At 44.3% G+C, this 25,059-nt stretch overlaps 1 protein-coding gene and 1 long non-coding RNA gene across 9 annotated transcripts in view; both read left to right on the top strand.

Moving 5' to 3' along the window:
* The window catches only part of LOC308188751, a 70,561-nt gene extending 52,984 nt beyond the window's left edge, over positions 1 to 17,577 (top strand). Inside the window, exons 6-9 of the long non-coding RNA XR_013945727.1 lie at positions 2,116 to 4,054; positions 5,341 to 5,544; positions 5,748 to 5,831; positions 5,921 to 17,577. This is a non-coding gene — a long non-coding RNA (uncharacterized lncRNA). The remainder of the gene's footprint in view (positions 1 to 2,115; positions 4,055 to 5,340; positions 5,545 to 5,747; positions 5,832 to 5,920) is intronic.
* The window catches only part of EXOC4 (exocyst complex component 4), a 380,649-nt gene that overhangs the window by 157,275 nt on the left and 198,315 nt on the right, over positions 1 to 25,059 (top strand). For 5 of the 8 annotated variants that reach the window (XM_080577978.1, XM_080577977.1, XM_080577979.1 and 2 more), the window contains one exon: positions 21,140 to 21,236. In XM_080577978.1, coding sequence (XP_080434104.1) covers positions 21,140 to 21,236 — 97 coding nt within the window. Of the gene's footprint in view, positions 1 to 21,139; positions 21,237 to 23,781; positions 25,056 to 25,059 lie in introns of those variants that run through there. The other 3 variants (XM_080577982.1, XM_080577981.1, XM_080577980.1) reach the window with 2 other exon arrangements.

Genomic DNA, 25,059 nt, shown 5'->3' with positions numbered 1-25,059 from the left:
CACGATGCGCAGCCTGGTGAGTGCTTGGGGGCTGTCGCGGGACTTTTGGATCCCAGTTCCCTCCCGGCCACTGTTCACCTGCTCAGGTGGACCCTTTCCATCTCCCATAAGGGCAATCTGCTTTCGTCGTCCTCAGCTTGATTTCTCTTGGCAGCCGAACTGGATGTGGTTGACAGATTATGTCTGAGAAGGGCTCCGGTAATTGCTCGTTCTGTTCGGTGACTCTGGCGGTGACAGATGGTCACACTGAATGTTGAAAATGTTCGGGACCTCTGGATGATCCCCAAGCTTATGAACACCAAACTTTGCCAACGTTTCTGTTATCTATTAGCAGAAGAATTTAAAATATTTCCTTGAATTACTATTTTTTCCCCTGCATCTTAGGCATGTTTTCCTGGGTTTGTACTTTCCTGGAACAGTCTCCTTTTCATTTTTTTACTTATTAAAGAAAGTCTCAAGATGTTAGTACAGACTGGCATAAGTAAGTGCCAACTGCTCTTGCAGACTCGTTAACAAATTTATTTTTGCCTGAGAATGGCACATATGGCCCGGAACGGAAATATTAGGGTCTGTAGTCTTTGTGAGGGCTGGCAGATATTGTCTGAAGAAATAGCATTTGGGTCAGGCATAAATTTCATTTTTATTTTTGTTGCCGGAAGGACGTCTCAATTTTTTTTCTGAAGTGATGGTCTTCAATCATTTAGCAGCCCTGTGACAGCTCTGGAGATGCAAAAAAAAAAACAACCACCAGAAGTCAGGAAAGCAGCCAATTTATTTACGGCATCCCTTTATTGCAGTTTAGTAGCTGCAGACAGGGTAAGTCAGCTTATGTGCCTGAATTTCATGGACCACAAATTGCCTGCAAACCTTGGTGGAGGAGGATGGCTCGGCTGAGCTGCCAGGTGTGAGTTTGGTGCTGTGTCGGGGTTTATAGGTTTTATAGGACATGGAGAAAGCAACCCGAATGGGAGTTGTACTCACATTTACACACTTACGTTGACTTCTTCATTGTATGCGCTCTGAAATGCTGACCGTGCTCTGTTTTCCAGGTAGTTTCACAATGTTGCCACCTCTGAGAGCCAAGCAGGGAGTTGTAGTGCCTTTGTACAGATTCCTTCATCCCCCCCTTGCTCTGATGAGATAAATAGTGTGGCTGCATGCCACACTTCAATGCATACACAACTGGAATCTCGTCCTGTTCCTACTTCTCGGTAATATGGCACAATTTATGTTTGGAAAATGCTTCTATAGTCTTTCAAAACACATCAGGGCCCCGGCTGCAGGATGGGGGTGTCAGCCACCGAGCATGGACCAGGACAGGCAAATCTTTTTGCTGCTGTCTCAGGTTTTTCATGCAGGTTTTTTAATCTTCAGCAAGTTTATCGCACTCGATCACGTTTGTATGTTCAGCCAGGGTATGTGGCAAACTGGCTTAAAATGAGTTTCTTGCTGTTGTGAGCCATTCTGATGGATGTCTGGATAATTGTCCTATCTGCATACGTGAGAAGGAGAAGGAAATGATTGCATCCCCAGCCTTATTTAACGGAGTGAAGGTTGTTCTGAAGATCTAGAGGGAGGAGATTGACGCAGCTCGGATACATTTAAATCAAATCAGTAAATTAATCAACATCTTGTTATGGTGGCGTAGTGTGCTAGGCTTAATTACGGAAAAAATGGTAGCTGATGTGTGTATATATATGTATTTGGAGGAATAATTCAGGATGGTTGGACTTTGTGATTGCCTGAGATGCACGAGGGAGCAGGCCAGGGGCTGGGTAAGTTTGCCATCCATCCATCCATCACCTTTCGGTGGGAGATGCAGGTGGGTTCCCAGCTCGGGATGCCTGGCATCGTCGGCAGCTCTCACTGCCTTCCTCCGATGCGGGGTCTGTGTGTGTGTGTGTTCGGGCATTCTGCTGGTTTTGAGAGTCGTGTGGCTATTTTTCTCTGTTTCTCACTTAATTTCATTGATGAATTCATCAGTGTCACTGCTCTGTGTCCTTTGCTTGGAACTTTCAGTCCTTTTATTTTCTTAATTAAGGTAACGGGGCAGGTGGAAGTAATCTTTTTGTGCTTCTCCCAACTGCTTTTTTTCTCTTTCTCCTTGCCTTGAAGCTAATTTTTGGAAGTGAAGGACTCTGGATCTCAACGTGGCTCCTAAAGGAGTGCCCCAGTCCAGAACTGGATGCTTACAGCAGCAACAATTGCAGAATCTGAAGGAAATCTTGCTGATGCCAGCCTTGAATTAAACACACTAAAAGATGAGATGGAGGATCTTTTTGTGTTTTACTGGTGTTTCGCAGCTTTTTAATCAGAATTGTTAAAAGTATGGGCGCTTTCCATTGTCAGGGAACGAAGCGTGCCACTGAGATGCTCCTCGGTGTGCTGGCAGGTGGATATGGTGCAGTGCAGCCGGGCAGACCCCCCTGCTGAGCTCCTGGGCAGACCTGGAGAACAAAACGGCCTGGACGTGGCCCTCCTGCTTCCTCCCTGTGAGCCAGCTTGCTCGGTGCTCTGTTGGGCATCTCTATATCCAGCCAACTTCAGTAGGACAGCAGTGCTCTAACCCACTTCTGTGCAAGCTCCTTTGCTAGAAGGCTGAACAACTCAACAGTCTCTTTTCATCACTTTCTCCAAGACTTACTTATGTGCTGGGATTATCAAAGATGGTATTAACGGTCGGGGAAAGAACTACTGTATACAAATACTCATTCTGGGGGAAAAACCTGTGCAGGTGTGGAAAACAGCGCTTGTCTGAGATGCTCTGGGGGGAGCAGTAATTGTGGTGCTGATAGGAAAGCCAAAGCAGGCACGATGAGGCTCACCAGGCAATGTCTGAGCGTGCCAGCCTCAGCAGCACACGCAGGCTCTGGCAAGGCAGCCCAGCCATGCCACAGCTGCTGGCCTTCTTCCCTGATGTCCCCGTGAAGCATCTCTGTGTTGGAGGGGAGTTGAAAGCTCTGCGAACGCTGCTGGGAAACCCTCTGGGGTTTGCTTTCCTCAAGTGCTTGTGATGCTCTTTTCTTCCCTGGCGCAGCTGCTCTGGATTACTTCATCTACTATTTTGGATAGTCAGTTGTGGGATCGATGCAGGAAAGTCAGACTTCCAGCAAAGGCTGCTCTGCTTCAGCACTCTGCTCTTTCCAAATGTAGTTGGAGAGAGTAATTACTTCTGAAAGTTACTCTTTTCCCCTCTCTATTGAAATGAAACAAAACTAAGGAAAGAAGACAGCCGCCTGCTTTGCCTTGCAGGATTCCCACGTTGCTCAACCCAGGTCAGATAAGTCCAGTAACACCAGACCCAAGTTAAAAATTGAGCGCTTGGGATTTCTAGCAACCCTCCTGACTGCCACTTGCATCTCACTGGCGAAGTGGTTTAACGCAGAAAATAATCCAGTAGGAAGGTCATGTTCAGGTGAGCCAAGGGCAATGTAAGTGCTTTTAAGCATCTGCTGCTCTCTGAATGTAGCTGAGAGCCTCGGCTGGGACAGGGTAGATGCTCTCCTGAATTTTGGGGCATTACCTGTTGCTTTGGGACTTGCTGGGTTTTAGAAACAGAAGTACTTTTCAGCTGTTGCTTGAGCTTTTTGCAATGCTGGTGTGGGTTTTGGGATGGTTTCCCTCTGTCAGCAGCTGCCTGCCTCCTGCCTGGCGTGCCGAGTTGTCCTTCCCTTGCCGGGTCCCTGAGAGCCTGCGGTTCTGTAAGAGACTGCGTTGTGCAAATCAGCAGAAGTAGCTGCAAAGTAGCTGAACTTTGTTCTCAGGTGGTTGTATTTAACGGAGAGTCTGGTACCCGATGTCTTCAGCAGCCTCAAGGGCTCTGCTTTCTCATTATGTTGGTCTTAGGAAATATTTTAATGATTCTCATTCCTCTAGCAGTGGCCACTGTGGTGACGATGCTGAGATGTCCGAGAGAAGCTGGGTGACCTCGGGAACCGCAGTAACAGAAAGGGGGTGGAATTTGGCAGTGCTAAATGCAGGGTTCACGTGCTTGGGGATTGATACAGAAATATCAGCTGTAATCTAGGAGCTCATCAATTGGAAATGATGGAGGGTAAGGAGTGGTGATTACACCACCAGTTGATTACAGAATGACTTTGAGCTGCCAAAGTGATGCTGCTCAGAAAAAAAAAAAAGGCAAATGTAACCCGGGCAGGGGTATTTCCAGCAGAGATTGGAAAGTGTTCATGTCGCTGTACACGTCTCTGGTTAGATGGTATCTGAAATACTGGATGTGGTTTCTGGTCATCTCTACTGGGGCAAAAATGAGAGTAAAGTAGTCTGAAAGGTGATACAGTTCTTGACAGAAGGCATCAGGCTCCTGAAGTGGGGGTGAAGAGCTATTTCCTTTTAAATAAAATAAAAATAGTTGTCACAGATAAGAGTAAAGAAGCCAGAAATATACCTGGAAATTGGAAGCAAGTTCCTAGCAAGTAGAGAAGTGAGCTCTGAACAGTGAAGGCAAGAAACTTTGGGTGTTTGAGCTTGTGATAGTAACGAAGGGGAGATGCGGGAGATTGTACTCGGAGGAGCTGAAGGGTGAGCTTAATGACCCTGCAAATCCTCTCTAGTTTTTTGCCCTTGTTTGACACGCTTCAGGTTTTAAAATCAGTTTGTATTTAAATGGGAGACTTCGAAAGCAATTACAGGGAAGGCTTGCCAGTTTTCTGTTGTTGGGTATAGCTGCAAATGAAAGAAATGTTCCATTTATTGTAGAAAACAGCTACTGCTGTTGCCTCTCATAGAAACCATATCGGTTTTGTTGTTCCTTGAAGTCTGAGAAATGATGAAATCTTTAATAACTTGGTGCTTGCCCGTGTTCTCCCGGGCTTGTGGCAAATATCAGGTGTTAGAGAAACTGTTGAAATTAGCTTGGAAACAGAAGATGTATCATACTAAAAAAAAAAAAAAAGCACTGCTAATAAAAATCCTCCAAACCCACCAAAGTCAGGAGAGGGAGACGACTTTGGAGTAGTTGTAATTACGACGCCTGTAACTCAAAGTTCTGTCTGCAGTCAGTAGCTCTAGTTAGTCTGGAAGGTGAAAAAAAGCAAAAAGAACCAGGATTACATAAATAATGAAAGAGCTAAAAATGCCTTGGTTTTGTAATGTAGATGAAGGCAAGGTGTCATGACAGGAACACATTTACATATTAGAATTATTTAATTATCGTATCTTGTCCTCTAAAGCAGCAAAATGATCATGAATATTCATGCCTTCAATTAAAATATTAATGACAGACTGATACTTGGGGTTTTAGGTCTCCAAACACCCATAAACAGTTTTATTTAAATGCAGGGGAGAGTGGAGGTCAAAAAGGAATTGCCTTTTTGTTTTCAGGACGCGGAGAGTCGAGAGTTCTCCTTGAAGGCAGAAGACTCCTTTAGCTCTGCATTTGCTCTGTGACAGCTCTTTAAAGGCATCCTTTGGGCACCTTTGCCATGCCCACACGTGTGGCTGGAGACGTTTGCATCCCATGGCCTTGCCGAGCACTTCGGGAGTTGATTTGCTCTTAAATGCAAGCCTGAAACCTCCGATGCACAGGTTGGCACAAGAGTTTTGTTTGCAGTTTTGGGCTGTAGGTGCATGTTACTGCACCTGCCTTGTGGTACCTGTGCAGCACAGGTTTTTCGTAGAGCTCTTGGGGCTGGGGTTTGATGATCTTTAAGGTCTGTTCCAGTCCGAGTCATTCTATGATAATCTGCAGTGTCTTCAACTGTACTTATTTTATTTATTTTGCTTCCCAGATGTGATTACAATGAGTGTGCTTTGGTGTTGTCAAATTAAGCTAAGCCTTGCTGGCTTTAAGGTAAGGAAGCTACGGGTTAAAGGTGAGGTCTAAAGAAGAGAGTGAAAGTCTTCAAGCACTGAAACGTTGTGAATCATTGCTCCAAAATTACTCAGCTCGCCCTTACAACAGGTTGTGCTAACACAGAGGAATTCCACAAGGATAACCAGACAGAAGAGATCCAACTTTTCATTATTTATCAGCCGGGAGGAGAGCAGGCGTTTCATTTATATGCGCGCAAGTGCTCAACTGTTCAAGATAAACAACTAACTGCACGGGTGCAAGCTTTTTGGCTGCTCCTTTGCGTAGAGCTGAGCGTGCTGTAGAAATAACCAACAGCGTGCTTTTGTGTGTTGAAGTGAGAGGCTGAGGATATGCTTCAGGTAAAAAGAGACCTCTGGACGGTTGGTGAGGAGGCAAGAGGAGTCCGGAGTTTCGGGTTTGGAGTTACCACGCAGGCTCGTCGTGACCATATTGTCTTAAAGGAGTTTGGGATAGCAAAGATGGGGCATACCATGCCCCATGATGCGTGTGCCTTTTTAGGGGTTTAATAATCTGTTGATCAGCAGCTCCCCGCCCGATGTTGAATCTTGCATCTTGTTCCCTCTGTCACAAAAGCCCAGATGCTCCGAGGACCGACCGGCTAGGGGTGATGTGTAATCAGTCACCTCTTCTCGCTGTAACCCAGGGAGCTAATTCCTAACCTGCTCGAGTTGGACATTTATTTACTTACTTATTTTCACTTGTTGAGCAGAAAGCAAGCAAGCAAGATCCCGAGGCTAACACATGAGCTCCGTTTGCTCATCTGGGTGTGGAAGAGGGACATGGAACTCCGAAAGCTTTATGGTCGCTGGTTTGTATGGACCCGATTTACGTACAAGTTCTAGGCTTCTGTCTCAAAAGGAGTCTTGTAACTTCTGAAGCTTGTTTTTTCAAGAGTGTAGGTGGAAGATACAGACACCTTTAGTGTTGCAGGTGGGTATTGGCTCACTCTTTGCCTGTGCTGCCTGAGCTGGCAGCCCTCTTCTTCCTGTAGGATCTGTGTGAACCCATCCATTTTGTGCCTTATGCTGTAGGTCTAACTGGTGTGAAACACTGCAATACCTGAAGATTTGGGGCCAGAGAGCCCGTGGTGTGCAATCTCCTTTGTTTCACTCGTTTGGTGCATGCTGGGGAGAGCCCAGGGCTGTCTGCGTGAAGGTTCACAAAATGGCTGAGGTCGGAAAGGACCGCTGAAGATCTTCTAGCCCATCCTGTCCCTGCTGAGCAGGAAAGGTTGCTTTGTGCTGCCCTTTAGCAGTACCACGGCAGCTTTGCTTCACAGTTGTGCTAGCTGCGCGGGACGGTGCCTGGGATGGAGCTGATTGCTGCTGGTGTCCGGAGTGAAGAGTCCCACGGGATGGGAAGCAACCTTTCTGCAGCTGTAAATCAGTGACCGTTTCTCGTAGGTGTCCACAAATGTATTGAAAAATAAATAAATTTTAAAAAGCTGGCAGAAGCGTGAGCTGCCACCGCCAAGAAGATGACGGACACCACTCGAAGTGATTGCGCTGTGAAGGCTTTCGGAGGATTCAAGAGTGACAGGAGAGCCTTTCGGTTTGCTAAGCAAACTGTTGGGGAGCTTTTGAAGAATGTTTTAAAAGACAGAGGAAAGATGCCGCAAGTGGTAAATGTCAGGAGAACATTGAGATACGTTGATCTATCTCAATATTGAGAGACGGAGGCATTTTGCGGTTCCTGGTGGCGAAATTCAGAAGAACCACGTACTTGTAAAGAGTTAAATGCAGTTCCTGACAGCGAGGGCACGAGTGCTGCGTAGCCATTCTTGCATTTGTTTTGAACTTTAAAAAAACAACAGGCTGATTAGCTGGAGCAGCTTTCCCCTGAGGGAAGACTACGGAGTGTAATTTCATTACAAAATATAGTGCTTGGAGATGAACTGGAGTTGGATTTTTTTTTTTTTCCCCACCCTAAGGGATTTGACATTTCTATTTCTTGACATTTCTCTCATTGTTAGACTAGCTGCTTTGTGCTGTGCTTTTTTTCCCCTCCCCTGGCGAAACCGTAGCTGTCTCCTTGAAGCTTGGAGCATCTTTTCTTGTAGGTAAAGCCGGTAATGGTTTGAATTAGCTCAACAAGCAGATGGTTGGAAAAGGAGGCTACGCTACGGAGTTTAAACGTGTAGCACTGGACAAGCAGTGTGTTGCCAAAAAAAAAAAAAAGCATTAAGCAGTAGTCCCTTGAACACGGGTACATTTAAAACTGTCATTAGGAAAGGATGTTACGAGGTAAAAAGAGATGTAAAAATAGCAACGGGTTACTCAGAGGTCTGGCTTAAGGTGCGTTACCCACGTCAAAAGTAGCAGCTGCGGCGGTTTTGTTCTGGAGCCCGTTATTTTAGGAATAACGGGTGTTTGTAGGATGCTCTTCTGACTTCAGCCACTTTCCTCCACTGTTCAATTCTGCAGTCTCTGAGTGGTAGCATAACAGGCCAGCTCATCTAATGCGTTGGAAGTCTGTCACTTATTTGTAGGGGAACAGTGCAGGTATTTTTCCACCTCCATCCGTGACGATCCCGTGGCAGGCACGTCACGTCGCCTGCTGGCGATGGGCTCCGGGCTTTTCGCAGAGCTGATGGCATCGCAGCTACTCACAGATCGCTGCCAGCACAGCAATGCTGGCTGGGATGTTAACCTCTACAACCGAAGTCCCTGCTGTAATCCTAGCTCTCCTGGCAAAGCCATTGTTTTAACTGGGTTAACACGGCTCGCTTAGAGAGCGTAGCTCTGCTGTAATGGCATAAAGCTGGCTTACAGTAGGTCTGAATTTTGGGTGCTTGGGTAATTTGGGTAATTGTTGGCAGCCTCAACAGCAGAGGTCATCATCTGAGCCCGGGTGGTTTCCAGACTTAGTTTGATTCCTCCTCTTCCTCCTTAGTTTGATTTCTCCTAGTTTGATTTTGTTTACTCAAATCAGACTGATTTTCATTCAGGACAACTGATTTTTTTTGGTAAATGCTGGAGGAAAATCTTCACTCCAGCAGCTGGCTGGTGGTGAGGAGCACGTGGTCATCTTCCTTGCCTAAACCTTTGGATTTTCTCTGCTCTGAAAAAAAATCCTGAAAAACCGAACCAAACATCAGCCATATCAAAAAAATCCCAGGATTAAAAAGGATAGAAATTCCTCCTTCAAATACAAAACCAGCTTTTTGCCGATGCTCTTATTGCATTGATTTTTATCTAATTTCATAGGTTGGATCGAGGGGTATCGTTGTGATTGCCAAGCACAGCTCGGCTCGCTGTCGGCTTTTGGGGTGCAGACCCCGCTGAGGATCCGTGCCCGCCCGCTGCGTGGTGCCAGCAGAGAACTTTTCTCGAGGCCCTGCAACACGGCGCCTCGACGTAGGTGTACGGTACAGCTCTTAAAATTCTGGGGGAGGTGGGAAACCTCTTAGATCTGCCACCGCTCCTGTGTTGCGGGCCCCTTTGTATTACCGAGTGTCGCTCCGGATAGCTCAGCTCTCTCCCTCTGTTACAGTTTGGCTGCTTTCCTCGGTTGTAAGTAGCCCTTGCAGGGGGAAAAATAGGGGGGAAAGTGCTGGCTGAGTACTCCCTCCATCAAATAAGGATTCTTCTGCTTCTGATTTTTCTTGATGAGCAGTAGCTTTCAAAGTAAGTTTGGTGGATGTTTGAAGCTGAAAGGTTAGGACCACAGCAGAGGGGGACCTCTGAACTCGGTACTCCTTTCCTCCTTTCAGATGCAGAATGGCTTACATCTATTTTTAAAGAGTGATGGATTTCCAGACTGCAGTTCCACCTGGTACACCGCGGCTTGGAAATACTGTTGTCCGGGCTTACAGCTTCAAGAAGCAGCTTCCGTGCTCAGGGAATGCATTCTGTGGGATGGGATTAACTGTGGTTTGTGCCCATTCCTCTGCCTTCCTTTACAGCGTATGCTCGGTGCCAGGTTAACTTTTGCTTTTGCGGTGTGAATGTTTGACCCGATCTGAGGACAGCTGGCGTTCCTGCACAGGCTGCTGAGCAGCTATCGGGCTTCATTCAGTCCTTGGCCGGGTCCGGATCGCATCAGTGATCAATATAGGAAAGGGTGTTAGGGTGTCCTGTTGCTGATCAGACCTTTCAGAGAGGTCTGCCCACCTGCAGACGGTACAGAAGAAATCTTCTCTTCCCTTTTTGTCCAGCACCACTTGGTCCGTAAACACAATTTCTAGCTGCTCTGCACTAGTGTGAGCACTTCTGCTTCTCGTGGCCGAACAAAGAGCACGTATTTGTATTACCTGTGAAACTATAACACAAAGTATTCCAAATTACAGATGAAACTCTACTGAGCTAGTGACTTTCTGCTGATAGAGCCTCCCAAAGCAGCAAGTTTGTTTTTGTTTTTTTTTGTGATAAAATTGAAACATTCACATGATAGTTTCTTTACCCTATGACTGTTGAGTGCTTTTAAATGCATTTTAAAATAAGAGCATGGCTACTGCTTGAATTGCTTTTTTAGACGTGTGTCTTTTGTGCTTTTCTTTTCATTGCTGCCTGCACAAGAGTGGCAACAAATAAAAATAAAAAAATAATTTGGAGAACTCCCAAGAGATTTCTGTAACACAGGACAAACAGGAGTCCTCTGGTCAACGCTGAGCAGAACTGTTAAGTGTCATGGCTGTGGAAATGTATAGAAACATGCCTGGAAAGGTCTGGTCATTCCTCTTCCCAGAGTTTGTTATATTAGATACAGCACGATTCTGACACATTGACTCCCATGAAATGGTTTTTTATTAAAGTCGCCAGGTTATTCTTGTGCTAGCAATTGCTTTGATTAAGCACCGCATTAGGGTCATATCGTAGAATAACAGCGTTTCGAAATCCCTGGCCGCATTTGAAAGAATAGTGATTAAAGTTCTGGCTGTTTTCCTGCACTTGCTAATGTCTGCCGAGGGTTGAGTTACCTCCTTTTTATTGGCGCTGGAGTTCAGTTACAGCCCCGTGCAGTTTCGTGCCAATATCGGTGACAGTCTCCAGGGGGAAGCAGTTTTTGCATTAAAATGCAAGAAGTAAAAAAGCTGTAGCAAAATTAACACCGGGGTCTGGAATTTCCAGCGCAACTTAATAGCCGCAGCGTTGGTTTGTTTTCCAAAGTCTAATTCATCTTTGATTGAATTTCAGGCGAAACAAAGCAAGGAGGATAAGGAGGTGGGGGAACCCATCTAAAAGAGATTATGGATGAGCAGGTTGAAAAATGCTGCCTGACAGGTCATACTCTGAGCAATCGGATCGCTTCTGCTGGAGCTGGGAGTCGGTTTGTGCATTTCGTGCGCTGGCATGGCCGAGGCGTTTCGGTTCCCTTGGGGAAAGCCCGCGTTATTAGTGGGGATCATTCTGCATATTGCTGGGAAATGAATTAATTCACACCAGCGTACGCACAGATGAGGAGTAAAGACATTCTTTTGTTGTTACGAATTTATAGCGGCGTTGCAGTGTTGAATAACCAAGTAGGATATATTTTGCCTTGTCTCCACATGCCAGCTTTGTAACATTTTCAAGACTTGTCAAAAGATTGGCAAATTTGTCTTCGTTAGAACTGATGCGCTCATTAATATGTAGAAAATGAGTCTATGATGGCTTTCTTGGGCGGCACGGCGGTTGCTGTAGTCCTTGCAGTGTACAGTTGCTGAGTCCTCAGTTTTTGTTGTGTCCTGGTGTTAAAAAATGGAACAGGCGTCTCTGCAGATGCATAGTTGTGTGTCTGTAATTCTAGAAGACCATACAATGCTTTACATTATTTCATTATTTCTTGTAACAGGCCCACGAGGGGTGGGTAGCAAGTCTCAGGAGTGGTTGGGTTGAGGTGCAGCATTGGCCAACGTTGTCCCATGAGCCTACAGCCTCGCCAAATATCTAACTCCCAATTCTATTCTTTAAGGTGGCTGCGAGCTTTTAGGTATTAAAAAAAAAAAAGGGGGGGGGTGCAGGGTTGAAATGTAGGAGGTTTCAAAGTTTGAACATTTTATAGGAATATAAAACCATAAATGACTAGATGTCAAGTCATACCTTTGTCTTATTTCACTTGCTCTCTTTGTTTGCTCACCTTTTTTTTTTTCTTCTGACATTAAAACTGAAAGAAAACATGTCACGAATGTAAAAAGTTCAGATAGGAGGCATTTACCACTACAGGAGATAAGATAAAGAAAGCAAGCTTTGAGAAGAAAACAGTTAAAAAGCGAGCTCAGGGTGTAAGTAATCACAGTTCATTAGCTCTAGCACGTTTCCTGGCTTTGGATAAGGATTTACGCAGCAGCCGTGCTTTGGGAGAGCTTACATCTGTACGCAGTAGTTTTAGGGAAACCGACAAAACAGTAAATATGCAAGCTGACAAATACATTAATCAAAGTGCCTGCTGCTGAGTTGCGTGGCCTGGGAAGAAGAAGAAAAAAAAAAGAAAAAAACAACAAGGGGGGAGAAAAGTATGCATTTAAAGCAAATTCTGTAGCTGAAAGGAGACTTTACATATGTGGCTGACACGCTGATCAAATGATAAAGTAGAGTCAAATTGAACCTCAACCTTTTGTACGGGCTGTGAAAGTGAAGGCACGGTGCAGTTTTTCAAGGCAGATGGAGTGTGAGCAACTAATAAATCAGGTTTTGAAACATTAAAGAGCAACTTATTTAAATGCATATGGTGTTGGATCTCAGACAAGACAGTATAGGAGAGAGTAAAAGGATTGGGCATGGGAACATCAGCAGAACAATATGTCTGTGCAGCAGCTCTGTGCCTGCATCCAAATCAGCTTCTTGTGCCGGAGCCCGGTACGTAGCAAGCGAAGGGTGATGGCAGGTGGTCAGGGGCGAGCAAAAAAAGCTGATCAGGGAGAAATTTCAGGCACTGAGCGGGTGGTGTGCTCCCAAACTACCAGCGGCCATTTGGTGAGTTGGAGCCATGTCCTCTGCTCCATGGAGAGCAAGGACTTAGGAACGGGGAATAAAAGCTTTGCTCTAAAAGGTGTTGTATGAAATTTGGGTAGCACAACCTCCATCGGCTTTCCGGAAATTGGTTTCTGGATTGATATTTAAGGTGCTGATAGCAACGTGTGTTCTCATGGGTGGGGACTTTGTACCTGGACCAAAGGAAATGCTGTGGTCGTGGCGTTAAGGCTTGTGCTCCCTTTGGTTCAGGAGAGGCAATGTGTGCCAGCATGGCCTCATCTGTTCTGGAAATCACTTTTCCTTCAGCATGGTTTGAAGCAGTACGTGCTGTACAAACTAGGCCACAAGCTATGGCTCTTATCCCTCCTTTCCCAGTCTTATAACACAGAGGAATTGGTGATAATCCAGCCATCAGGCTTGACTTGACTTCAGCTGGGATTTTGAAGTCTTTGGGTGCGTGGGATCATTGTTCTGACTGTCGCGTTCCCAACCCCAAAGCAAGCAACGATTATTTAATGATTCTAAGCAGGATCGATGCGTGTTTGGGAAGCCCAGGCCTCCCCTGTCTGTCCAGGACCCCTGGCACAGCAGCCCCATTGCTCTGGGGGGCAAACCGAGAACCAGCCAGGAGCCCTGCCCAAATTTCTGCAGAAGATTTGTCCTTCTCCAGCGAGAGCTTCTGAGGCTAGAAAGCTGCTCTGCAACCCGTGTTAGGGAGCATCACCCCAAACTCTGCTGCTGAGAGAATTGCTGAGATCTCCTTCAGTGAAGGAAACAGTACAGAAATGAAATGCAATGTATTTCATAACCTTAAAGGTCAGTTTTCTTGTTGCTTTTTTTTTCCCCTCTCGCTTCACATCTCTCTTTCAATTCCCACCCCACCTCTCTGTCAAAGAAGAAAAATATTTGCCAAGCCAACTGGGCAGACCTAGGCACACAGCCCCTGTGGGGCTGGGGCAGGATTTGTGCCTGGCTCCAGCAGCGCCGGTATCTCCTGTGCAGGGTTTAGTGCCGGTGCCAGGTGATGGACAGACGGGAAGCTGGCAGCGGTCACTGCCCTTTGAGGCAGATAATCATCTGAGAGCTCCTTCCTACCACTGCAGAGCCCTCGCCCCAAGGACTGACAGCCAGTGTTTTGCAAGTAGTTAGCCACCTAATTCCCATTGATTTTGGATCTCTCCTAGTGCCACCGTCATCATCTCTCCGATCTGTGTTGATTTTGGTAGAAGGTAGGGTGCCTACGTGTTTATAAACCTCAGTCCCTTACTCCTGATGGTCCGGTCTATAAATTCACAGCTGCCATGATTAGGAAGGAGCGTGTAATTAAGAGAAGCAAACAAGAAATGCAATCTTCCCTTTGTCAGAAACCTTTCTTAAATTGCTTCTCCCCTCAAGCAAGGAAGTAATCAAGTGCTGGCCGAGGTTCCTCTTCTATGTCTTGATAAGACAGGGTTTTTGTTTGTTTGTATGTTTTTTTCATCTCACCTCCCTCCCTCCTGTTGCAAGAGAGGGAAACAGCATCCCCATGTGCTGTGGCAGTGGACCAGTAGCTCGTGGTCAGAACTAGCAGCTGTGTAGTGCGCTCTCAACCTCAGTTTGAGGCTGAGGAAGACAGAGGCAACATCCTTGATCCGCAGGAGTAGACAGAATCGTCCACCTCAGCTAATCCACTAGATGCCACTAGAAGATGAGATCTCTTGTTTGGTCCGTGGAGTCCTGAAGTGGTTGGTGTTTGAAGGGCTTTCCAGGAGAACTTTGCATTGTTTGCTTATACATAACCTTTGCTTCACTGTATTATTTGCAGCGCTGAGTTTCAGTTCCAGATGCGTTGGCAGCCCCATCACAGCTACCTCACACGGTTCATAGGAGTCCGGCAAGGAGGGAAGAGAACACGGCTCAGAAACAGAAAGCATTAACCTCATGTTGACCTACACCAGTGGGAAAGTGCCGTGTTTCAAGGCTGTCTGTCAAACGGTATTTTAAATAACACTATAAGGCTTCAAAGATGGTGGTTGTTCAGAAGGAAGGTGCTGTGGATTTGGAGTTTCTCTGATTATTTTCTGCGGAGCTGGCATTCGATCACGGGCTGCTCGGAGCATGGGGCTGGGCACTTCTGGGGCTTCTAGTAATGCTTTGTTTGTTCACTTGGATAAACCTACTTGGTTTCAGGGAAGACCGACCTAGGTTCTGCCACCCTGCTTATAGGACTGGCAGTCAAGGTGCTTGAAGCCCTGACAAAGCTTGTTTTAGGTGCAGGATGCCCTACGTGCTTTGTTCCCCAGGGGAAGGGTGAAGAGTCAGGACCGGAGACGGAAGGGACGGACCAGATCCTGCCCCATCACTTCCCTCCTGGTGGTGTAGGACAGTTAAATGCCTCGTTTCTATCCCATGGGAGAGCACATCGCAGGAGAGCTGGTGGCTGAGCCCTTACTTCACGCCTAAAGCAGGTACCTTGGAGCAGTTTGAAAAACTCAGCTTGGATGACTCAAGGCGTGCCAAAGAACTGCAGAGAAGATAATTGTCTGCTTCTTTCTAAAACCAACGTGAAGATAGTTACCAACCCATTGAATCACCGCTGTGAATCAGGAGAGTAAAAAGGGAACTTGACGCTCGTGTGTGGCTTTTTTCAGGAGGTGCAGTTGTGAGACAATTGAGCCCTAATGCACAAAAATATGAGAAAGGAGGAGGCTGTTCATGAAGCCCCGTTCTTATTGTTCCATAATAGCACCGATCAATCGTTCTTTTCTGTTGAGCTCTGTTTTCTAATAACCTGCTTTGCTGTCTTTGGGCTTTCTTCCCTTTCGTGCTAAATAAAATTATTTCCATACCTTGAAGATGATACCCAGGTAATAGCTATGCTGTCGATCTCCACATAATCAAGAACTTTTGGGAAGGACCGTACCATCTAAACTGCTTCCTTTTCTCCTATAAAAGTTTGCTCGGATGCTCAGGATGGAGGAGGTGGCATTGATTTGCAAGCTGTGTTGATTGCTTGATTGTTGTGGCTTCAAAGCCTGTGCTTTTTTTTTTATATTCTTTTTATGGTTGCATAGATTAACGTGAAGTGGCTCGCTAGGAAAGGCACTTTGATCACAGAGAGGTGCTGAAGAATTGTTCGCTACGTGCCTGGAACTTGTTTAGCTGAAAAGTTTGCACTTGCAGAGAAATAAATGAAGTTGTCCTGTGCTGAGACAGGGGAGAGGAGGGGAAGAGAGGAAATAGGAAAGATTTGCCCAGGCTAGCTAATGGTACTCATGGTTTTTGGGTGGCTGTGGTTTCCAATGGGACTAGATTAGTGTATCCTGGATGTTTCAGACCAGATTTATTTACTCACTAAGCACAGTGAAAATCTTTCTTCCCGCTAGGATTTAAAGTGTATCGGGGCTGAGGATGAAATGCTTTACGACAGACGTGGCTCCAAAACAATTAGGTAACATTTTGTGGTGCTCTGCAGTGACATTGCAGAACGCGGAAAGCGTAAGAAATCTCACCCTCTTCAAGTACCCTTATTAGAGGCAGAGAGAGCTTTCCCTACCTTGTTTGAAAAGAACAAAAAACAAACCCACCAACTTTAACTTTCTTGCTATGAGAAGAACTGATTTTAAAAGGTGCAAGGAGCCTCCTCCCAGATGCTGAGCTACCTCCTCTCTGATGGGTCCGTGTCCTTCAAGGAACTGATCAAGAGAGTGAGGGGGATGTGATTCATCTTTAAGCGTGATGTTGAAGAGTAATAACTTCCATTAAATCTTGGACCTTTATGGAGAAAATTGTTTCAATAAGAAGAAATTGGAAAAAGGAAACAAACACTATTACTTTTTTGTTTCATAGAATCATTAAGGTTGGAAAAGCCCCCCAAGATCATCTGGTCCAGCCACGCCCCTACCACCAATGTCACCCACTAAACCATGTCCCTAAACACCACATCCAACCTTTCCTTGAACACCCTGAGGGATGGTGATGAGAAATGAGGGAATTGCAGGATATCTGATTTTTTTTTTTTTCTTTTCAAGTTAGGATCAAGCCTTTTCCTTGAATGTGGCAGTCCTTGGTTAGAGGAGGTAGCGAGCACTGCACTGATTGCAAAGTTGTGGGTCAGCATCACGGAGTGCCAGGGAACCTCTTGCAGTGTGAGTTGTGGGCCATCTAACTTGAGATATGGCTTCTTTGCTGCTTCAGTGTACACAACAGGCATAAGGATATTGAAAAGTACTTTAATGCATTTGCGAAGCACATTGAGACTCTTCCTGAAGAGCGCTATTAATCCTCAGCATTGTTATCATGGGCTTCAGTATGTTTTCTGAAAAGAGTAAATTAGGGAAATACAGGTAGACTTCAAATTGTTGTAGACAGCTTTGAGCTGGAGTAACTTCATGGCACAAAAAGACTCCCAAACTGGTCAATTAAAAATTATATATATTGATGCTGAACTGTTTGTGTTGCCATAATGGATCAACAAAGCATAAAGTTCCTGGGAAATTCTATAAATATCTGAACACCTTCAAGAATTTGCAATACCCTTTGTCTTAATTTAATAAAAATGTCTTTTTTCTTTTACCTCTTCTTCTGGATAGAACAAAATACCCATTGTTGTCTTTCTCCTCCCTGGATTGAAAAGGTTCCTTGCATTTTTCTGGGGCAAGGAAACTTGATGTTATCGTTTTGAGACCTGCCATGTCTGCAGATAACAGGGTGTCAGCACTAAAACTGGGGGGAATCCATGGCGAACGTTTCCCCCAGAAAGATACCAGGCAGAATGGAAACTTGAAGCAGTTTGTTCAGACTCAAAAAGTGTGCAGAGTTTCTGGCTTTCTTGGTAATCTTGTTTTTTCATACTGAAGCATGACATTTTCGGCTCCATTTCAGAACCGTTCAGCTGCGCTCCTAATGGCCCCGTCTCTGACTCCCACTCACAGTGGCATTCAGGTGGGCACACTTCATTGCTAGCACAGCGTGAGGATGTCATTAGCTCCATGACAAATCTCACTTCACCTCAACGTTTTTCTTCTTTTTTTGGTCTCATAATTTATTACCAGACAGATTAAATCAGCAAGCCGGTGCTCTTAAGAAAGAACAGCTACAACAATAGTACTTTGTGACAGCTGTGAAACGTTTAGTGTTTTTTTTCTAGTGCCTATGAAACGTGGCTGTTATAATTTCTTGCCTTAAACTAAAAAAAAAACAAAAAACAGCCCTGCAATACAAATGAAAGAGTTGTGTTGTGTGGCATTGCTGAAGCAATGATGTACGCCTGGTCCAGATGGTTATTGGAGAGCTGCGTGCGTCGGGATGTTGTACATCAGCAAGCATGGATGGTTAGCCCTGTAGTCAGTGCTTATGGTGAGCTGTCATGGCAATAAAGCTGAGCGCTTACATACAGCTTAAAATGTTCAGTGCTCCCTGGGAATTAGGCTGTACAGCTCCCTTTCCCTAATGAGGTGGATCGTTTTCTTGGAGTCTGCTCATGTGGACGTGGCGTGTGTTTGGGACAACCCAGCGGTACCGTGTTTGTGTGCTTAGCTCTTGTTTGGTCTAGAGACTAAGCAACCTGCCCGGCTGATAATCATCTTGAAAAGGGGAAAAAATACTCCGAAAAACAGGTGTTTTGCCCTCTCTTCCTTCATTTTCTACCTGTTTTCTCTGCAGCCACCTGGTTGGGAGTCATTGGTTTCTCCGTAGGTCGGATGAATGATAATTGACCTCCCTGCAAGAGATGTTCTTGGTAGGAATCCATAAGGATGAAGGGGTATTAAGAGTGTATTTTTTATGGACGTGTCTGTTGGGTCTATAGCACAGAGCCTGGTCTGGGACATTGTCTGCGTGGGGGGTATCACATTGGTCAGTCAACGTTACGGCGCGTTTCAGCCCTTGGTGCCGGCGGGTACGAGAGATATCCACGTGAACACGCAGACGATGCCATTGTTTTTTGCTCCGATTTGGGCTTTTCTCCAAGTGTTATCATGACAAAACACAGTAAATTGTGGTAAACAGTAGCACTGCACCTCCATGTGACGGCCAGGCATGACTAGGGTTGTGCTAACATTGGGCAGCCGAGATGCAATTTGGGGTCCATAGGTGCACGATGGCAGCGTCGAGGGGTGTAAAGGTAGGAGGTGCTGTGCAGGCTGCCGTACCTCTTGTGGTGTTATTGGTATGTTCGGGGCATCATCAGGAATAGGATTTACATCTCCGTGTGATTTTCAAGGTAAAATATTTGAATACAAACACAACTACTTTCCCTTGTGGCTTACACCTACATACGGAGCCTTCGTTATTATTAATTGAAAGCTAAGAGCCGAGAAGATACAAAGCATATTTTTCTGTCAGGGCTGGTGTGCTGTTCTTCTCACATCTTGCATAATGTGGCCAAGCAAAAAAGACAGATGGCTTCATTCCTCACTAAGGAGTTCGTGCCAGTCAATAATATTGATTAGCACGGGGTGACTTGATGTAACGAGAATAACACCCGTCCTTAATTTGAGCCCGGATTTCCTACTTCCTGCCTCAGTAGTTCATGCTTGGATGAATTCCTCAATAAGCCCGTTAAGAGACAGACCCCGCTGGAAATTGCAGGGTGTGACGTTAATAGGGGAAGCAGATAACTTTCTTTTCCTAGAAGTTTTGCCTCTTTTTTTTCCACGATTAAACAGTCACATTGTGCAAGTTAACTTTTTTGGATGAAAGCTGAAATTCTTGAACTCCCTTTTCTTCCTTTTTTTTTTTTTTTTTGAGGACTCTCTAACTGCATTCAGTAAAGTGTTATAAACTTGGTCCTTGGCTGTTTCTTTGTGTTTCACGAAACCTTATGTTAACGTGGCAAGTACCAAGAAGCCCCATGTCCAAACTGTGTGCCCGGGGAGCTGTCAGCTCACGGCCCTATAGCGAGCACAGGTACACATGGTTTGCTTGGGGAGTGCATCTAAGCAGCCTCCACAGCCACACGCATACAGCGATCATATAACAGGGTAGGTAGGGCACTACGCGCAGCATATAGACTGGTGTCTGTAGGCAAACACCCACAGCCTGGCAGTTAGGAAGCACAAGGAGCTGCTTCTCTTCGGTCTTCATTCACTTGATGACCTCGGACAGTTGATTTGTCCTCTGTGTTCCCTGGTTTCCTCATTGATTCCATAGGGAATTTAACCTCGTCCCCTTACCAAGGCACAGAAACAACATCTTTGGCTCCGCATCAGCTTGTACAGAACAATCCTGACCTGGAGGGACTGTTTTAGGGTATGGAAGAATTGGCGTAGATGACCAGTCCTTGCTGTGAGGTTGCTAACAGGAGAGCTAATTAACTCATTGAGGAACTTTCTTTTTTTAAACCTTTTTCTTTTTCCCTTAATGAATTGGTTACAGATAATGGCCTGAAGTGCATAAACTTCACTTCGAAAGAGGTTCGGAGTCACTCGGTGGTTGTGTTCCTCCTCCTCTCGTGCTTTCCAATTTGAAGACATTTTTCTTCTCGTTTCAAGGCAGACGGATGTCAGGGTCAAAAAATTCAATAATCTGTTGGTGTTGTTTTTGATTTCAAGTGCTTTGTCATTTTCCTGCCTATAAAGCTATCATAGTAATGTGATTAGGTTCTGTATTTATTATTATTCAATCATTAAGGAGAGTTCACATGCAAAATAAAAATGGCTTAATAACATTTGGGATAGAGACTTTGCCCAAGTTTGTATTTCGGGTTATTTTGGGAATTTTAGTCCAAAAACTTAGTTGATAGGGTTATTTGTCAGATGATACCAGTAAGAAGATTGTCTGAGTTTTGTGACCAAAAATACAGGGGCATTGTATGGTGAATTGCAACTAATTTCAGAATCAAATTATTTTTTTATGCTAATATGAGAGGCATCAGACCTGTTCTCTTAAAAATGTGCCCTTCTGGAAGGGCAACAAGTAGTCTTCATTGGTCTCAGGAGATGCAAGAGTTCTAAGAAATTGAGATTGAGAGGGAGTATTTGTTCTCCCCCCTTTCTCCTGTCTCAATATCCTGATTTAGAGTATCTTGGTGTTAGGAGCTGCCTTATGGAAGTGACTTTGCTTGCGCTGCGATGACATGAAGGTGGCTGTTTCATGCCACTTGAAACTCTGCAGTCTGGACCTGAGGTGTATAAATTACACTCTCTGAGCTTGTTCTACTTCCCAAGAGTGCGCCAAACGCAACACACTTATTTCTCCATAGCTGAGAGCCTGTTTGTACGCAACTTTCGCTTGGGCGATGGAGTCTTCTGCTAGGAAATTACGAGACTCACTGTAGGAAATGGACTCTTGAGAGCCCCAAATGGACTCTTGAGAGTAGTGTTAAATATAATAACATTTACAGACAAGTCTAAATGTTTAATTATCACTTAGTATCTAAAAATCAAGGGATGTTCGGATTCTGTTAAACAACTTGTTATGTGTTATTTTCCAGGAGGACCGGATGATAACTTAATTGAAGGTGGAGGATCCAAGTTTGTCTGCAAACCAGGAGCCAGAAACATAACCATCATCTTTCATCCACTCCTCAGGTAAGTGAGACTTTCTGCATATTTCTTCTATTTCTACAGATGTAAATAATTAGAATAAATGGAATTAACCTACTTTATTTATGGGCACATTGCGGGTTATGTGGTAACACCTCCCAGCAATTTGTGTATGTATTTTTGGGCTTGTAAAGCTGTTGTGCACGTGTTTAAGAAGTAAACGCTAGCTGAACTTGTCACCAGTGCTTGTTTCATCTTTTTCAAGATAAGCTAGAGCTCCAGTGGGACTGCTTGCCTGGGCAACCCCTTTCCATTGAACAGTGCAATTTATTATTGGCCCACGCAGGGGAAAGTTTAGTTGCAGCCTGTCAGAAGTTGTTTATCACTTACCCATTTGTCCATTATGCTTATTAAAAAGTCAGAAGGATATTTTATGAACTGCAAGGTAAGTTCATTCTTTGATAAACAATTACGGTCTATGGACTGCAAATTAAATGCCTGGTCTAAAGTGCTGTGCCAGTTACTAAAATCACAGAAATTCATAGCTTACCAAGGACTGCTGGAACTTTAAACAAGTCTATAACACATCTCCTCTCACCAAGTCACTCACCTCTGGTGCTTTAATTTTGCTCTTTTTACTTTGCAGTCTAACAGTTCATTTTCTTAGTTTTTGCTGGAATTAAATAATACGACTTTTTTGCTCAGTTAATGTCAGTCTTCCACCTCTGCTTTTTCCTTGCATGGCTTTTCTTTATCATCAGACGTGTCCTTTCCTATTCTGGGCTAGCATCTTCAGAGAGCACTTCCCTCCTTTGCTCTGTTTGCCTTACTCATTATCATGACTCAGTCAACCAACAGGGCATTTTTTCTCCAGCACTAAAAGCAAGCAATAATAAAAGAGTAATAAAGACAAGAAACTGGAATCTGGTCATGAATGAGAGCAAGGTTATTCTGAGTGTCATCTCAACAGCTGAGAACTGGTCAGTTGTGACTTCTTGTGACTTAAAAATGCAGAGGGAAAGTGCATTAATTCTGCAAATGCAAATTTTTGATGTCATGACACCAGATATTTCAATAATCTTTAGAACAGCACTGGTTGTGAAGACGTTAAAATATGTGACGTAATAAAATTCGTTACGGTGTTTCAGATGTTCCCTAGAAAAAAGGGTTGTGTGCACTGTATGCTCTTCATTTATTGATGGATGCCTATAATGATAATTTCATAAGCGCATTTTATTTCAACACCCATCTCTTTTGAAATGAAAGAAATATGCTGAAAATTAATTTCCAAGCCATAATGTATGTTTTTCAACTATTTTATTGTCAGAAAAGGGAGGAGTGGTTAAGATGCAATAAGCTATTCAAGATGACCACTAGGACATAGAATTTGGTCCCTTCATCTTAAATGAATTTGCAGGCTTCTTTCAAGCTCCGAGGGGGGTGGGAACGCTCTTATTTTTATTGATGAGTTGCTTCACATTGATTTAGAAACTGGTGAGATGCTTTTTGCTTTCTGTTTGCTTCTCTGCTTCATTTTTTTCCTGTTTTTGCCATCCTAGTCAAACATGAGTGCTCTGCTTTAAATAGCACTCCTCACAAACACTTCACTTTCAATACCAGCTTGCAAGATAGGCAGTAGAAATAATTTGCTTCATAAAAAATAATTACATCAAGATTAAGGTATCTGCGTACAATATATTTTTCTTAGTAACCATCTGCAACATCTTAACTTTCGTGTGTTGAGTGGTGCATCAATAACTGCATGGAGAAAAGGAAAATACTCCATGACCCAGCTTACCTTTTTCTTACTGTTGAATGGGCTGAGTTTGTCTTTAGGTGAAGAATGTAGAAACTTCTAAAATGGGATTTTTTACCTGCCTTAATAATCCACAGAGCATAGCACTGGATTTCTTTGGGCAATAAGTGCTTTTAGGGAATTCTGTTCCTGATGGGAGTCAATAGCAGTGTCCTACCCCACAGACTGGCATAACCACTGACTCCTGTTAAAATTGGCTGTATGGTGCTGGCTGTCATTTGTAAATGCTGAGTATGGGGGATTTGCTAAAATATCAATACGTGCGATAATTTCTGTCACATCATCTTATGTGTCTATTGCTTCTTGGTTAGATCTTTGTCACCCTTTTCTAGGCATTATTGTATTAAGTGTCAAGCTCTCCAGGAGGTAATTGCTGCAGAGGTGTGAAGTTTTCACTTGCTTTATTTTCCATTAGTTTTTGAGGCTGCTTATGGCCCGTCTCAATCATCTTTCATCGATGTTGCCAGTACAGGCTTAAAATGAATCTGTTTTGAATTCAAAATGATCGATATTTTATTTAGAAGATTTTTTTCTTATTTTTATCAAGTTCACATAAGTACGTTGGCAGGGAAGTTTTAACACTGTATGGACTAGCTGATTTTATTAGGATGCTGAGTGCTTCTTAAAAGTATTAAGCTAACTGGATCACTGGGAAACCAGACATTGGTGTGATGATTTAAAGCCTAAGCATCACTTTAAGTGGTGGCTTTAAAATGTAATTCAGCAGAGTAATGTGAAGTGGAGAGTTGTAACCAGAGCATTCATATTCATCAGTCTGAATTCATCTCTTTGTGCTACTGATAGAAAAGTGTCATTTTCCATCACATCCGAGAGCTGCAGAATCGAAGAGCTAAGTTTACTGGTTATAATAGCCTTATTTTGGATCCTTTTTTGTTTGCAAACTGAGACTGAGCTTGGATCCAGACCTTTTGAAGAACTCAGGAGTCGGCAGGTGTTCAGTGGGCTGCACGTCGGCGCCCGTGTCTCCGGTAACGAAAGTTCATTTAGAGGAACTCTTACCTACAACCACAGAGAGTCAAAGGGCAGATACATCCAAGTGGTTTTCAAAATCTGCCTTTCCTCAAATTCATTTAGAGCAACAAGCCGGAGTTGGGAAATGAGTCGTTATGCCGTTTGGGATGTGGGCCCCTAATTTCCACTAGGACAACTGAGATTCACCAGGCCCCAGATTAATTACCAGGATTTAATGACACCACCACACACATAATGAATGAATAGCAAATTTTTGGAAGACAAGTGGGTATTCTCGTGGAGATGATTCCTGGGAATAGATTTTACTAACTACATATGAAAACTAATTTCATTTACAAATTGAAGAGGAACACACATCTGATTCTCCTTAATTACATATTGCGGGAGGTGTCGAAGTATAAAAGTTACCAAAAGAGTCCAGTTGCTTTCTTCATCCTTCACTGCTAACCAGCATCTGCCCGGATCGTTGAAGCGCTGGTGTTATTGGTCTGTGGACTGATGTCTCCCGTTGGAGGAAGGAAACGTGTGGGACCAATGCTGAAGCCCTTACGTTGTGGAATATTGAACAGCCTGAGTGATGTCTGTTGTAACATTTGTTTGGTGGTTGTTTTTTTTTTGTTGTTTATTTGTTTCAGCTGGCATTTGAAAGGCACTTGGCTCTTCAGGGTAATAATCATTTTACATATGCTTTATAGAGTATGTTTATTACCAGACAATTGAAGAACAGATGTCTGCAGTCTTGAGGCTTAAGGGGGAGGGACAGGAGGGGCTGGAGATGGAGGGGATGATGGCATTTTGAATTGTGAAAGCACCGCTGATGCTAATGCGGTTGAACGTTGTTTGGATATTGGGTATTAAAGCCGCAAGGGTATCTATTTATTAGTATCAGCCACACTTCATTAAGATCAAGCAGTAATTAAAAGGGTTGTGGGATGGAAGAGAAAGCAAAGTGTTCATTGATTCGGAAGAAGCAGTCATTTCTTCATGAAACTGTATCCTTGTGAAGAAGGGCTCTAGACCGGCTAAATTGACTTGGCACCCTTTACCTCTCTCTCGACC

This window comes from Anser brachyrhynchus, assembly GCF_964034855.1.
Source record: "Anser brachyrhynchus genome assembly, chromosome: 1".
Taxonomy (NCBI): Eukaryota; Metazoa; Chordata; class Aves; order Anseriformes; family Anatidae; genus Anser; species Anser brachyrhynchus.
The sequence above is the reverse complement of the archived record's forward strand: the minus strand, read 5'-3'. Positions and strand labels throughout refer to the sequence as shown.